The 16,500-nt window shown below is 45.9% G+C and overlaps 1 protein-coding gene across 11 annotated transcripts in view; it reads left to right on the top strand.

Moving 5' to 3' along the window:
* rreb1a (ras responsive element binding protein 1a) overlaps nt 1-16,337 on the top strand; it is a 261,578-nt gene extending 245,241 nt beyond the window's left edge. For 10 of the 11 annotated variants that reach the window (XM_048548295.2, XM_048548303.2, XM_059652248.1 and 7 more), the window contains 3 exons: nt 2,543-2,707; nt 4,179-4,922; nt 14,009-16,337. In XM_048548295.2, the coding sequence (XP_048404252.1) occupies nt 2,543-2,707; nt 4,179-4,922; nt 14,009-14,571 (1,472 nt within the window). In that variant the 3' untranslated portion in view covers nt 14,572-16,337. The remainder of the gene's footprint in view (nt 1-2,542; nt 2,708-4,178; nt 4,923-14,008) is intronic. The other variant, XM_059652243.1, reaches the window with a different exon arrangement.
* The last annotated feature ends 163 nt before the right edge of the window (nt 16,338-16,500 follow it).

Here is a 16,500-nt window from a genome sequence, read left to right as displayed (position 1 = left end):
TTGCCGTTAATCTGCATTGCAATCCAGCCAATTCAGCTAATTGACCCCGACTTTTGACATTTGGGCGCTGTTCTAATGTTGAGAAAAAGCAAACCAAATTGCACAGAGCAAGCTCCCAGAAACCATGTCTTAAGGACCAGATAATTTGTTTCTGTGGTATTGATTGGCTGTTATGGAATATGTTAATTTGACCCGAGAGGGCAGGTAGAGTTTCGGTTTCATGTCACGCTCAAAAACTAGTACCCCCAACAGGGCAGCACTCACCCAGCAGCATTCCATCTAATTTTCTTGCTGGCTCCATGGACGTGCACACAGCAGTGACTTCTGGAACTGGAAGTCAATTCTGCAATCGGCTTGTGCAGAACATTGGCGTAGCTGCACACACGTTTCCCCAGTACTGCATTGATCCACTGGTGTCTGAGTATGGATTTTTGTGTTCAAGGCCCAGTGGGGTTCTTGAACACACCACCTCCAGATTCAGACACCCATCATGGAGGAGGTTGTTGTTCCAAACTGCCTGCCCTTGTTCCACGGCTGTTTGTGGAGAGGAAGCACACCATGTCTACTAGTACGCTTAAAACTTTTAGAGAGAAAGAGTTCGCACTGCGCGGGATTGGAGCGCATTATTTCCCCCCCCCCCCCCCATCAACTCCATTTTAATTTAAACCCCATCGCTTTTACCTACCTTTTCCTTTTATTATTGTTGTGGCAGTGTTTGTTAATTGGTCATGTCTTGAGAGATACATGACTTGGTGAAAGTTTTGTATATTAAAAAAAAATGAAGGCACAAGTGTTTTTAAGGAATAGAGCCAGGTTGGGCAGCCTTTGGCTCTTTGATTCTTTTGGAGGCTGGGTATCAGTCAGTACGTGCCTTTGCAATGGGTAGGCATTATTCTTCATCTTCCACTGGGCTCTCTGGAAGGCTGAGATTTGTCTAAGACCCCTCAAGCAAAGAGATGGTAAATGGATTTATGTTGTATTGGGTCAACCGGGAGGCTAATTCAGAAGAGTAAGTTTTTTTTTAAATCTACAATTTCACTTACGCAGAGTGTGTATAAAACAAAAGTTTTTTGCACCTTTATTCATGGTTGACATAAAGTTGTGTGAAATAGATTCAAAATAACCAGGCAACCCTGGGGTACTTGGGGAGATGTGTAAGCTCTCAAAATATTGCCTTGTAAAATGATAATGCAGTTGCAATCCATCACCTCCTTGGGGACAGTTTAATAACTCAGTAAAGTAATAGCTCACAAAAACGGAGCTTCTTTGCAAAAAAAATGGTTGAGGACACAGTATGTGTGTAGGCACAGTAAACGAACTATAGAATCTTAAAGCAGAGGGGACCACACCCTATTCCCCAGTTCTTTGCCCCTGGGGGATTGTCACATTTTGATGGGTACTAAGCAAGCTGTTTGCTGAATGCCATCACTGTCGCCGAATTGTGTGAGGCCTGATCCAAAGTTAAAAGTTGCTGTAGTTTGTTTGAATCTGAAGGTTACTAAAACAAGAAGAAAAGCTGGAAATACTCTGGCAGGTCAGGGAAGGCCTTAAATCCGAAACATCAGGCGGCTGCTGTATCACAGAGGCGGAGTCTTCCCCTTGCCCCCTCCCTCCATGTGGGGTTTTTATATTTGCAGAGGAAAAAGGAACAGCTTTAAATAGTCAATAATTTGCAATTTGCCAGAGGTTGGCACATGGAACATAAAGAGAATGGCACTCTTAGCCATTCTAGAGAAAGGAGCTTCATCTTAAAATTATCATTTTATTGGAAAACACCTATTCACCAAACATATCGGCAATGGACTGTTTCCGACGGCTGCACTGCTCAAATTGCTTTGCGAGACCAGACCAGGGGCTGTGAATTTCAAACTCCCTGCCATGAGTAAAGCTGGTTAGCCTGAAATTGCATTATGTGGTATTCGTAACAAATGCTGAAGTCTTGAACTCCAACCTGCTACTGAAAAGAAGCAGTAACTATTTAACCTGCTCAAAATAATGCTTTTGTCAAGATCCCGCAGGATAAACCCACACAAATGTATGAAACCATTGTGCTAACATGCAGCACAACTTTAATTTTATTGAGAATATCCTACGGGATGCAACCTTATTCCGAGACATGTAGTTCACTCCCACGGGGCAGTAGAAGCTGTGTCTTGAACTCCTTTTCAATTTCTCCCCAGTGCTGTGCATTTTTTTAAAAACTGGTTCTTATTTTAGTTGAGCAATTTAACACCATAGTTACTGCTTCCACAGAGGTATTCACATTACATTGAGGAGTAACCTAGGGCTGTGTATGTCAAGTTACTCATTGACAAGATTTGCAAGCCCTGTGGCAGCAGCAGCTTACAGACACCCAGTTAAAATGTGTTATGTTGGGGTTTTTTTGGTAAGATCGCATGGTATTAATTTGGGAATATTGTAGATACTAGTTAAACACCACTTAACTGGTGTTTTTTTGTTTCATTTATATAAGACAATGCGATTGTCAAGAACTGCATAAATAGCTTTTTTTGTTTTTTTTTACATTTTGTTTTAACAAAAGGTCAGAAGCCCTTCCCCTGTCCAAAATGTGACGCTTTCTTTTCCACCAAATCTAACTGTGAACGCCACCTCTTGCGCAAGCATGGTGTTGCCAACCGGTCACTGCGAAGAAATGGCCTGATTGCCAGATCCAAAGCAACTGATGCAAAGCCCCTGGAAAGCACAGGTAACTACCACCAGAGAGAGCCAGTTCCAGTCAGTGTGCCTCGTTTCACTGGGTTTAAAGAGTGCTCACTCGCTCTTGTGAGGGATTAACAGAAATCAAAGATGCAGTCAGGCTTTGCTGTAGCAAGGGGGCAGTGCCTGCAAGACCAAACAGTCCAGAGGGAGAAAGAAAGACCTCACTTCCAAAATGATTGATCTGCCTTCAGATTATAGGAGCTCTGCCTCTTGGGAGCAATACAGTAGTATTTGGCAAATTATTATTTTGTTTGCTTGTAATTGTACTGTGATGGCATAAACTATATCAGAATTCTTTGCGATTCATTTCACCAGTGAAGTTCCTGTGATGCAAAATGTTCTGCCCCTTTTACACTCTTCAAATCAAAACCAAAAAGAAATGCCAAATGCTTTTTGCACCAAAATACTTTTCCTTTAAACGGTACCGATTGCAAACAGTTGACCCAGAAGTAGATGTCAGTGGTCGCTTTGGTACAGCTATTTCGCCGGCCTAAAATCCCCAACATTATGGAATAAATCTAGTGATGGACATGACCATTCCCAATGAATTCGTTTACAAGCACAATATCCTACCTCTGATGGCTCCTTTCTCTGAGGTCCAGTTTTCAGTACATACTCAACAATGTTCTGATTGACACACACAGACACAAATCACAGAGAAGCATAACTAGATGTTTGTCCAATATTTGTACCTCGTGAATGTCCTTTAGTTTGGTGATATGTTTGACCTGCCTTGAGTTGTAAGATACATAAAACAGAATTCATTTAGTTTGTATGAAAGTATAATTAAATGAGCCCATGTTGCCTATGCCCTGTGCCAATAGTAAATGATGCTGCTGAGAGATGGAGCCACTTTTTGTGATGCCTTAGTGAGACCATTGGTTTAAATGACAATGGGCTAATGCATTGCACTGGCTGCATAATTTGGAAAGAAAGCTAAACTCTTTGTTTTACAGTTCCTGGTTGTTTTTGCTTGTCTTGTCTTTGATAGTTGTTCGCTTTCGGACCAGTGTTTTATGGTTCCTGGTGGTTTTGCTTGTCTCCTCCTTTGGTGGTTTCACTTTCTGACCTGTCATATTGTCCATTTGTTTGGAAGTTGTTCACTTTCTGAACCAGTGTTATTGTTTCATTGTTTCTGGTATTTTGCTTGTCGCTGCTGGTTGTTCACTTTCTGACCTGTGTTTTTGCTTTATTTGTCTCTGATCCTCTTCTTGGTAGGCAATGATTATCTGAGCTGTGTTTTGTTTTACTGACCTTGTCCCTGGCAGATGTTGATTTTCTGATGTGTTTTCTGTTTTATTGCCCCTGTCCTTGATCGTTGTTGATGTTCTGACCTTTTTTTTTGTTTTATTGTCCCTGTCCGTGGTAGCTATGGACTTTCTGTCTTGTGCATTTTATTATCTGACAGTTGTTCACACACTTTAACCTGTCTCTCCCTCTCTCTGTGTCGCCCTCAGGTAATGTCTCCCAGTCGGAGATGGCAATAGCCGGGGCCTCGCCACCTCCAGCGGCGGCACCAGCCTCTCCTTCGCCCGGGCCTACGGAGCGGCCTGGAACCGACGGCTCTGCGGGCGAGGGCGAGCCCAAAGCGGAGTCGGCGGTTGTCCGGGCCGGGGTCGGCACGGAAGAGGAGGCCGAGGCCGAGGAGGACGCTCAGAGCAACAAGAGCCTGGACCTGGATTTCGCCAGCAAGCTGATCGACTTCAAGCTGGGCAGCCCCGACCCGGGCGCGGCGCCGGCCGAGGGCCGCAACTCGTGCGGCGTCTGCGGGAAAACCTTCAAATACGCCGCCACCCTGGCCCGCCACAGGAAGGCCCACGCCTGCGAGCGTCGCCGGGACCGGGACGCCAGGAGAGGCCCGAAGCCTGAGGCCCAGCAGTCCGGGGCCCTCCGCTCACGGCCCGCTAAGAGCCCGGGCTCCTCCCGGTTAGAGGGCCCGACACCGCGGCCGAAGGAGGCTGAGGAAGAGGAAGAGGAGGAGGAGGAGGAGGCAGAGGTAACGGCGGGAGGGTCGACAGGGGCAGGCGAGGGCCGCCCCGCAGTCCACGCGCCCCAGCTCCCCGCCGGGGAGCAGCTCGAGCTCAGGAAGGCCCCGCCCAACGGCACGAGCAAAGCGGACAAACGGAAAAAGATCTGCGCGGTTTGCAGCAAACGGTTCTGGTCCCTGCAGGACCTCACCCGGCACATGCGGTCACACACCGGTAAGAGCGGGGGGGGGGGGCTAAGGGGGTGATCAGTGGGTGGGGGTGATCAAGGGGGTGGGGTCTAAGGGGGATGATCAAGGGGTGGGGGTGAACAAGGGGGTGGGGTCTAAGGGAGATGATCAAGGGGTGGGGGTGAACAAGGGGGTGGGGTCTAAGGGAGATGATCAAGGGGTGGGGGTGAACAAGGGGGTGGGGTCCAAGGGGGATGATCAAGGGGTGGGGGTGAACAAGTGGGTGGGGTCTAAGGGGGATGATCAAGGGGTGGGGGTGAACAAGGGGGTGGGGTCTAAGGGGGATGATCAAGGGGTGGGGGTGAACAAGGGGGTGGGGTCTAAGGGAGATGATCAAGGGGTGGGGGTGAACAAGGGGGTGGGGTCTAAGGGAGATGATCAAGGGGTGGGGGTGAACAAGGGGGTGGGGTCTAAGGGAGATGATCAAGGGTTGGGGGTGAACAAGGGGGTGGGGTCCAAGGGGGATGATCAAGGGGTGGGGGTGAACAAGTGGGTGGGGTCTAAGGGGGGGGATGATCAAGGGGTGGGGGTGATGATCAAGGGGTGGGGGTGAACAAGGGGGTGGGGTCTAAGGGGGATGATCAAGGGGTGGGGGTGAACAAGGGGGTGGGGTCTAAGGGGGATGATCAAGGGGTGGGGGTGAACAAGGGGGTGGGGTCTAAGGGGGTGATCAGTGGGTGGGGGTGATCAAGGGGGTGGGGTCTAACGGGGGGTGATCAGGGGTGGGGTGAACAAGGAGGGTGGGGGTGAACAAGGGGAATGGGGGGTCTGTGGCGTGTGAACAAGGGGGGTGGGGGTGAACAAAGGGGTGGGGTCTAAGGGGGTGTGAACAAGGGGGTGGTGGTGGGTGGTGTGTGAACAAGGGTGTTGGGGAGGGTGGGTGTGTGAACAAGGGGGTGGGGGTTGAGGATGAGCAAGGGTGTGGGGTCTAAGGGGTGTTCGGGGGTGGGGGTGAACAAGGGGGTGGGGTCTAATGGGGGGATGATCAGGGGGTGGGGGTGAACAAGGGGTGGGAGTGAACAAGGGGGTGGTGGCTAAGGAGGGGTGATCAGGGGGTCGGGGTGAATAAGGCGGGGGTGATCAGGGGGTGGGGGTTAACAAGGGAGGTGGGGCAGTACGGGGGTGGTGAACAAGGGGAGTGGGGGTGAACAAGGGGGTGTGAACAGGCGGGTGGGCGGTGTGTGAACAAGGCTGTGGGGGAGGGTGAGTGTATGAACAAGGGGGGTGGGGTTGAAGGGGAGTGAACAAAGGGGTGGGTCTAAGGGGGTGATCAGGTGTGGGGTTGAACAAGGGGGTGGGGTGAGGATTAAGTGGGGGTGAACAAGGGGGTGGTGGCTAAGGCATGGGTGAACCTGGGGTTGGGGGCTAAGGGGGAGTGAACAAGGTGGGGGTAAACAAAGTGGGTGGGGATTAAGGGGAGATGAACAGGGGGTAGGGATGAACAAGGGGTTGAGGGTTAACAAGGGGTGGGGGTTACGGTGCTGAACGTTAAAGGGGGGAAGCAGAGGTGGCATTACGGAGGGGGGAAAGGGTAGGGGTAAAGGGAGCAGAGCAGAGGAGAAAGGGAAGTGGGTGAAGGGGGGCAGAGAGGAGATGGGGGAATGGGAGGGGATGAGGTTGGAAAGGGAAGGGGGGCTGGGGGTGGGGAGAGGATGAGGGTGTGTGGGTGAAAGTGAAACTGGACGTAGTGGGCAGCAGGAACAGCCTGAAAGTTGCAATATGAATCAGTGTGGAAACAGGCCATTTGGCTGAACAAGTAGTCCTCACCGACCCTCTGAAGAGCATTCCACGCAGCCCTATCCTTTCCCTGTCACCCTAAATTTCCCATGGCTAATGCACCTAGCCTGCACATCTTTGGACTATGGGATGAAACCGGGGCACAGACACGGGGAGAACATGCAAACTCCATGCAGACAGTCGCCCAAGGGTGGAATCAAACCCAGGTCCCTGGCGCTGTGAGGCATCCATGCTAACCACTGAGCCACTGATCTCATTAAATAAGTGATTGATACTGTGACAAGAAAAGAAACTAATAAATTAATCTCCCCATATGAAACTTGTTCATAAAGATGTGCATTTTCTGTTTTTTGATAATAGTGAGAGAAACCTGCGAAAGTCTTATCTTACACAGCCCTGTGAAAATTGAGATGTGGCCTCTTGCAAACATCCCTGGGTCATAACATAAAGAAAAGAAACCCCGGTCTTGCAACCAAGTCAGAACAATGTTTAGTTCAGTGACTCGGCAGCACGGTGCCCCAGTGGTTAGCATTGCTGACTCACAGTGCCAGGGACCTGGATTGGATTCCACCCTCGGGTGACTGTGTGGAGTTTGCATGTTCTCCCTGTGTCTGTGAGGGTTTCCTCCACAGTCCAAAGATGTGCAGGCTCGGTGGATTGGCTGTGCTAAATTGCCCGTCGTGTTCAGTGATACGTAAATTAGGTGGGTTTATAGAAGGATGGATCTGGGTAGGATGCTCTGTGGGTTGGTGTGAAGTTGTTGGGCCAAAGGGCCTATTTCCACACTGTAGGGATTCTACCATCTATGATGTACATATTTGCTTTAATGCTTAGCATGCTGGTGCTGGTTAACAAATGCTTCTTCATTGATTTTCACATTTGAAGCTGGGAAAATGAAAACAAGATGTGCTGATTCTGACTCAAACCCCATAACTGTCCAGATTGGCCTATGTATTCTGCTGAGCTGGGGAGCTTTGAGGGGGTGGATGGGGCAAAAGGAGCATTGGCACTGGTTTAGCTTATTTCTTCTCTGTTTACAAAGCATCAGCTCAGTTAGTTGTTCGCTAAGTTGGGGTCACTATAAGAGGCTTTTCTGTCTGAAAGAGCAAGATGAAGGTCACTGCTGGTTAACCCAGTGGTTTCCAGTGTGTGTGAGCAGGAGGGCGCTATGGGCAGAATGTATCTCTTCTACTGCACCCCCCCACCACTGCCAGGAGGGAAGGGAAATCAGGTTTGGAGGTGGGAGCACAGGTTACCTGCACCTGCGTCCAGAATATCTGCTAACACAGTGCTGGTCAGAAACCTGCCTGGCCAGCAGTGGTGATACCCTAAGAGTAGCCTTAATTGCGTCAGAGAGGGATCCTTGAGGTAAAGTCCTGTCCAAGAGAGCCAGTGGCCCATCGGTGTAGTCTCAGCATCACCAAAATTGAGTAGTGGCCATTCCTGGAACAGCAATCTGTCCCTAAACAAGAAGTGGGCATTAGGAGCAGGCCATTTGCCCCCTTGAGCTGGTACCACCATTCAGTACAGTCATAACTGATCTGATTGTCGCACATTCCCATCTGATGCCTTGACCTTTAATGGTTTTGTTTATCAAGAGTCTATCCACCTCTGCTTTAAAAACGTTCAAAGACTCTACTTCCACTGCATTCTAAGAGAAAGAGTTCCAAAGACGCACCGACCTCTAAAAGTAAAATATTCTCTTGATCCCTGTCATAAATGGGTGACACCTGACTTTGAAACCCTGGTCTTGGTTTCTTCATTTTGTTGTTATGAAATGCTTTCTGAAGAGTGCTTCCTTCCACACAGGCCCCACGGTTTATTACCAGCACCAAGAGTGCAGTTACTAGCTTCATGGCCAAAGAACATTGTCTCTGAGGAACACTCTCGAGGCAACAAGGTGAATTCTCCCAGCCAGAGGATGGCAAGCTTGGAAGCAGAGTGGATGGTGGCAACGTCCCCCAGACAGCCAAGAGGAGCATCTCCGCCATGTCTAAGTGGACTCCTGGCATCACAGCTCCTTGCTGGCAGCAGTTAAATAGATGCTGCCATGCTGTGGCTACAGCATGGGCCCAGGACAAGCAGAAAGGCCAGGCAGTCAATTTGGAGCCTTTTGAGGAATGGCTTAACCTGCTGCAGACCTCAAGCTGAGGGAAAGCGAAGAGGTTACCAGTCAGCGAGTTGGGCACAGGGATAGGCCCCATTTTGGAGAGCTTGAGAGCAGGAGACGCCATGCCCAGTCAAGTGGGAAACTATGTTAAAACAATATCATAGGAATTTAGCAATGTTAAATGGAACTGATTTTAATCAAGGACTTATTGAACGACCAGCTATCTGTTGTGTGGTGCTGTTCTTTGAAATATTGCCATGAGACTTCTTGTGTCTCCTAGTTCAATGTCTCATCTAAAGGACAGTGCCTCCAGCAATGTGGCACTCCCTCAGTACTGCACTGGAACATCATCCTGGAGTTTGGTGCTGATGTCTGGGTTTGAGACAGGAACCTGGAACCTTGTAAAACTCGGTGACAGGCGCTGGATTGCACAACTTTGCAGGTTTTCTGGCAGAAAGTTAGAATATTCTATGTACAGGAAGTTCATTTATTTTTGGAGAGAGTTTCACACATGCAGGTTTAGCAAGGCACCTCTTAGGATAGATGAATTTAGTTTATCAACATGACAAATCTGAGATTTTATGTTAAGAGTTCAATGCGTATATTGATGACATTACCCAACACAGGCACCATGTGCAAAATCGTAAGACAAATAACAGTGACTTATCGAGAAAGTCTCTGTGAAATTCAAACGTATTAACCTCAGTGATTAATTATAATCCTGCCATATTAACACTGTGACACTGTTGCAATGGGCTCACCAATTTTATTGGTACCGATGTGCTCTGGTTAATGGCGTCTAACACAAGTCCGGTGTTGCCAGTTCCCAGTGGGAATCCTACCAGGATATCCAAAATGTAGTGGCGAGAGACCAACTTTCCGACGTTTAAATCCCTTTGAATTGAAAATTGGGAACACTGGAAACCTGAAGCCCCCAAAGTGTCTCCCATAGTGTGGTACAACCCTGTGAGGGCATAATCTAAATTTAGCTTTGTGGAGCCACCAAAACAGGAATGATTAAATGAAGAATTCGTGCAGGTTGGCAGTAACAGCTTGGAGGAGGAGTACATGGAATGCTTATGTGATACCTTCTTAGAGCAGCACTTTCTGGAACAGACCACAGAGTAGGTAATATTAGAACGATGTTGTGCTGAACATGATGCCAAGTTAAACTAATCCCTTCTGCCTGCCTTTGATCCATATCTGTCCATTCCTCGCATATTCATGCGCTGATGTAAAAGTCCTGTAAATGCCCTACCATATCTGCCTGCACCACCACCCTAGCAGCGTGTTCCAGAAACCTAACACTCTCTATGTAAAAACAAACTTGCCCCTCATATCTCCTTTCAAATTTACCCCTCTCACCTTAAATGCCTGCCCCCTAGTAATAGACATTTCAACTTCTGGGAAAAAGATTCTGACTGTCAACCCTATCTATGTATCTCATAAATTTGTAGATGTTATAAAATCTCCCCTCAGCCGCTACTGCTCTACAGAAAACAACCCTAGTTTTTTTAGTCCTCCTTATAGCTCATAACCTCTAATCCAGGCAGCATCCTGGTAAACCTCATCTGCATTCTCTCCAAAATCTCTACATCCTTCCTGTCATGTGGCGACCAGAATTGAACACAATACTTTAAGTGCAACCTAACCAAAGTTTTACAGAGCTGCAACATGACATCCTGACTCTTGTACTCAATATATTTGGTATTACGTGAAGTAACTCATGACCTTTCTAGTTAGCAGTGACTACAATATATTCAGTTTTACATTCAGCTCGAAAGGGAGAAGATTGGGTCTAAAGCTACTATTTTACACTTAAATCAGGGCAACTATGTGGGCATGAAAGCTGAGCTTGCTGCATGCTGTGAACTTTTATACTAAACTAGGAGATAGATCAATTGAGACACAGTGGCAGGCATATAATGGGATTTTCCAGAATGCGGATATTTCTAATATAAAGAAAAATTCTAAAGGGAGGACCCATATTTGTGGTTATCTAAAGAATTTAGGAAAAGCATTACACTTAAGGGAGTCATTAATTGTATAAAGATAAGTGGCAGGTCAGTTGATTGGTTGGAATGTAAAGAATGGCAAAGACTCACTGAAAGATTGATCAAGGGGAGGAAATTAAAGTATGAGAGGGAGCTGACGAGGAATATAAAAACAATAGTGAAAGTTTCTACAAGTTATTCCAAAAGGAAGAGTGCAAGTTAATGTGAGTGTTGCTATGAGCGAGACAGAGAGAGACAGAGACATTGAATGGGAAATCAGGAAGTGGAAGGGAAAGCGAGGAACTTAGTTAAATTACAATCATGATGATGGTGATATTAAACAAACTGATGGAGCTGTGGGTCAAGTGTTTGGGTCAGGATGGACTGCACTTTATCCTGGGGTTTTAATAGAGCTGGCTAATAAGCTGGTTGATGTGGTAATTTTTCAAAGTTCCTTCAATTCAAGTTAGACTGGAAAGTTGCAATATAACTATATAAGAAGGTTCAAAGGCACAAAACAGGAAAGTGTGGCTGCATTAGCACTTGTAGGGAAAGTATTAGAGTCAATCGTTTAAAGAGATTACCGCAGCACAGTTAGAAACTCATGGTATATTGGGAAAGTCAGCATGGCTTTGTCAAGGAAGTCATGCTGACCCAATTAGTTGCCGGTCTTTGAAGGAGTGAAATGCAGTGTGGATAAAAGGGGAGCCAGTAGACCTATTCGCATTTCCAGAAGGCATTTGAAAAAGTGCCACTTAAAATGTTATTGCTGAAAGCAAAAGCTGATGTTGCGGTGGGTTATGCGTTAGCATGGATACAAGATTGCGGGATGGGACGAGTGGAATCCTGCAGCGGTCTGTGCTGGGACCTCAACTTCTTACAACTTGTGTCAATGATCTAAATGAGAGAATGAACGCATGGCAGCTAAATTCACAGACGCCGCCAAGATAGTGAGGGAAATAAGTGGTGAAGAAGACATACAAAAGTTTCAGATGAATATAGGTAGGTTGAGGGGGGCAGAAATCTGGCAGATGATGTATTGTGTGGGAAGATGTATTGTTCTGTCACTTTGGCAGGAAGAATGAGAAAGCAGAATTTCAGCCGACAGCACAATGACTACAGCGGTTCAAGAAAGCTGCTAACTGCTGCCTTCTCATGGGCATCTAGAGACAGGCAGTAAATGAATGAATTTTAAAAATCGCTTTAGTAGAGAATGACTAGAAGTTCACTAAACGTGATTCTGAGGAGGTTTACTAGACTGATACCTGGAATGAGTGGGTTATGTAATCAGGATAGATTGGACAGGCTGATGGCATAGTGATTATGTCCCCACCCCTTGAGCAGGAGGCCCAGATTCAAGTTTCCCATCTCCTCCACAGGTGCATAATAACATCTCTGAATAGGTTGATTTGACAAAAACATAGGTTGGACGGACTTGGTTTGTTTTCACTGGAGTTTAGAAGCGTAGTGGTGGATTTAACAGATGGTCTTGACACGGTGGATGTGGGAAGGATGTTTCCTGTTATGGGTCAGCCGAGAACTAGGGGACACAGTTTTAAAATTAGGAGTCACCCTTTTAGGATAGAGACGAGAATTATTTATTTGCAGAGGATCTTGTAACTTTGGAACCCTTACAAGGTGCAGGAGTGGATAAATTCTTGTTAGGCAGGGAATTGAAGACTATCAGGGGAGAAAGGGATGTGAAACTGATTAGCCACAATCCCATTGAATGATTGGGCTGAATAGTCACCTTCTGTTACAGTTTCATTTGTTGCTTTATTCCACTGACTCTGTATCTTGCTGTTGTCAGAACATGATTGATGCGGAATAACTGTTACCTTTGTCTACCCATTGGCCAGTTACTTTGAAAGTAATTGAAAGAGTAAATTTATAGTGTCATCTGCTGTGCTGCTTGTAATGCTGTTTGTTGAAGAAGGTTTAGCCCTTCTCATTATATATATATATAAACAGATATCACTCATGGTGAAACGTTGGGAAGACTGAAGCCAGCTTGTTTGATTGCCTTCATATTTCATACCTTTGCCAGTAATTCCATCCTCTCCTCAGCTCCTGTTTCATGTTGGCGCTTCACAGCTTCAGTGTCGTTTTCTGCGTTGTGCTAAAGATCTAACCCCAGTGTCCCTTCTGTCATGACAAGGCACCATCTGTCAACATCACAGCAATGCCTACCTTCATCTCTTCCACAGCTGTCCTGCTGCTGAAACCAAAGCCAGGTTACAGGCCTTCATGATCCTCCACTTTCCCTGACCTCTGTGGCTCATATCATGCCACACGCCACTGCCCCCCCCACCCACCCATCAAGTACTTTGCACCCATTCTGTGTAATGCTTCCTGACCTGCCTTGATTCCTTACCACCATAGAGTGCCCAAATGGGTGAGGATCCCAAAGAATGCTGGGAATCTGGAATGCACTGCCTGGGAGGTTAGCTATAGGGTCATTCAGTACAGAAACAAATTAGGAGAAACAAATCCGACTAGTCCATGCCAACCAGGTATCCCAAACTGAACTAGTCCCATTTGGCCCATATGCCTAAAAACCTTTCCTGTTCATATACCTGCCCAAATGGCTTTTATATGTTGTCATTGTAGCTGTCTCTACCACATTATCTGGCAGTTCATTGCAGACATTTACCACCCACTGTGTTAAAAAGTTGCTGCTAAAGTTCCTTTTAAATCTTGCTCCTCTCACTTTAAGGCTATGCCATTTAGTTTTGGACTTCACTGCCCTTGGAAAAAGACCTTGAGGCAGGAAACTTTATAACCTGTAAAAAAAAATGGCTTGGATGAGCAATTGAAATGTCATAACTTTTAGGCTGGAAAGTGGGATGAGTGTAGACTTAGCGTAGTTTTGGTAGTACAGACCTAGTAGATTGAAGGGCCTCTTCTAATTGAATGAAAAGTCATAATTTCCAATTAATAAGGAGCTCCTATGAAAGTATGATCCCACATTAATTTGGTAATGACTGAGTTACCAGACGAATATCAGAGGATAGGTTGGTATATCCTGCACCCCTTTCAGCAACTGAAAGTCCTGTTGTCCAGCTGGCATTCAGTTCAGTGGGCAGGTATGTACTGGGTGATGTGAACTGTGTTTGGGCCATTCAGTGTGTCTGTCAATGGGGAGTTGTCAATTGTTGGGCAGTCTGCGTTACTACTTGTGGCTGTTACCCTGTGGTTGAAATTTAATATTTCCCCTTGTTGCTCTTACAGGTGAGAGGCCATATAAATGCTTGACCTGTGAGAGGACATTCACCCTGAAACACAGCCTTGTCCGCCATCAGCGCATCCATCAGAAGGGAGCCAAGGTGACCAAGAGACACCCGAGTGAGAATGACGACGATTTGTCCAAGGATGAGGACGACAGTGACAGTGAGGCTGAGCGAGCGGGCTCTAGCCAGCTGTCGGACAACGAGAGCGAGACGGTCACCAGCATCAGCCTTAGCCTCAGCAATGACTCGCCGCTGCCACTGAGCTTTGCAGGGAGCCCAGTGACAGCCACAACGAGCCAGTCTCCCAGCCAGGCAGGCGGCAAAGCAGCCGAGCCAGAGAACAGCCTCCATCGCCCGGCAACGGCAGTCAATGGCGTGAGGCAAGGAACCTTCGTCATTCAGGGCAATGACCAAGAATCGTTAAAAAGCTCAGAAAAGGCACTTGCCAATTCCACGGGCTCCTCGGACATCATCCAGAACTTTCTGGGAATACCCAGCGGGGCGCCAATGAACCACGTCCTGGGCTCAGTGGAGTCTGCTCCATGTCTGCTCGGAGTGGAGTAATGTGGCTTCCAAGGAACTGGAGGTTTTTGTTGCTGTAAAGCTGTGCCACCGTATTTTGGAATTAAATTGACCCTCTTGTACCCGCAAAGCACCAAGCAGGGACGAGGCTGCTGCGGTGAATTGTTCTAGTCCTCCTGTGTGCGGGCAGAGTTTTCTGTAACTGGTGTGACGGAACGCCTTAAGAGACACTGGAGTGAGAGGAATCCAGTGCAACTCTCCAGACTGCATGTTGTATCTTCCAAGTGCCTTATGACCTGATTGCTGTGCACAACTAAAGTTCTGTTCAGAAGTGCTCGAAAAATCCTTATTTTGAAATAAGTACAACAAGAAGAGCTAGCCTTTCTTATTGAGAACAATCTTGGGGGAGTATCAAATTCCTTTGTGATACGTTTATATTTTAAAGCTGATTTTTAAAACAAATAACACATAATAATGGGGCATCAAAATGCACTTGGTATAGGCTGTGCAAGGGCCCCTAATGAGGAACTGCTGTACTAAGTCTTCCAGAAAGGCCTTACAGTGATCAATGACACTGACAATCTCCAGGCCAGTTTTTCACCATAAATAACAAACATAGGGGCAAAATAGCAATTTTGGCTTTTTATTTTGTTTCTTTCACAAAAAAAATATGATTTTGTTCTCCATTTATAGTGTGCACAACAGTGCAGTCTTGTTTTCTTTTTGTAATTTGGTCTTCTAAGATGTATTTTGATTAAGGTGGAACTTGTTTGCCACTGTCTTTGAAAATACAAGATGGCTTCACAAGATTTCCCCCTTCATTTTTAACACACATTGGGTTGTTTTGGCTAGTAACAAGGAAGTGGGACTAAGAAGGACACCTTTTTTTTTGTTAAATCTTATATCAGTATGAAATTCAATACAAAAAGAATTTAAGGTTTTTTACAATTCTGCTCTCTATGGTTTAATACCCAGTGACCTGGGGGAGCAGCTATTAATCAGTTATATAATGCAGAACTGTAGCAAGGAAAAATCTCCCAGCGTTAAGCTGGAACAGTGTACTAGCAATAATCACTATTGATTTAAAGCTTTATTTAGTATTTTTCTGTACCGGCAATATTAGTTTATATGGCCCTTGCCACATTTTATTGATTCTTCTATTAGTGGGTTTTGTTGTCTGACCGAAGCAAATCTGTTGCGTTTTCTTTTCAAAAGCTGTGAAAAGGAGAAAATTATTTTGTGCTGAGTTATGGGTGAATCTTAGATTAGATTGCATGTGGAACTAATTTGTTTATCAGTTATTTGTAATTCCGACTGTCTCTCTCAGGGCTTTTCAAAAAAATTTGCATCTACTAAATCCCTTTCTAGTTCCAAAATTTCTTCCACTTTAAGAACTTGAAGCTGAGACGATTCAATCACTACATGAAGCACTTGACTGTGAAAGAAAAATAACGATAATTAATTGGTTTACAGCTTGTTGAAAAAAACGGTCACTTTTCACTGCATCGCGATTAAAGAGCTTTTTATTACCAGAGATTTAGTGAATTATTGTCTATTTTCAAGAAGGAAAGAAACTTTAATGGGGGAAAAAAGGAAATAAAAGTAATGCATTAATCCATAAAACATTGTTTGAAATCCAGAATCCATACTTTTTCGTAAAGGGAATCTTTACTGCTGCTAAATATTATGTACACATCTGGTGTATGCCACATGAACAGAGAATCACAGAGTTTTGGTACTTACTTCCAATGCAAAAATTTAAAGCTGTTCTGTATCAAACCATCTAAGCAATAAAATGTTATACTTGAGCATTTTGTTTGTCCCATCATTGTATTTGTTTATGCATTGACAGTAGACCAACACTTCTCGCTCTCCTCCGTGACCACTGCATGATAACAGAGCCGTATTATTATGTGGTAAAGGGATTATTGCTTAAAACTTGGAGCACACTGTTAAGTCTATAGGCTGGAA

Source organism: Stegostoma tigrinum, chromosome 2 (genome assembly GCF_030684315.1).
Source record: "Stegostoma tigrinum isolate sSteTig4 chromosome 2, sSteTig4.hap1, whole genome shotgun sequence".
In the NCBI taxonomy this organism is placed as follows: domain Eukaryota; kingdom Metazoa; phylum Chordata; class Chondrichthyes; order Orectolobiformes; family Stegostomatidae; genus Stegostoma; species Stegostoma tigrinum.
The sequence above is the reverse complement of the archived record's forward strand: the minus strand, read 5'-3'. Positions and strand labels throughout refer to the sequence as shown.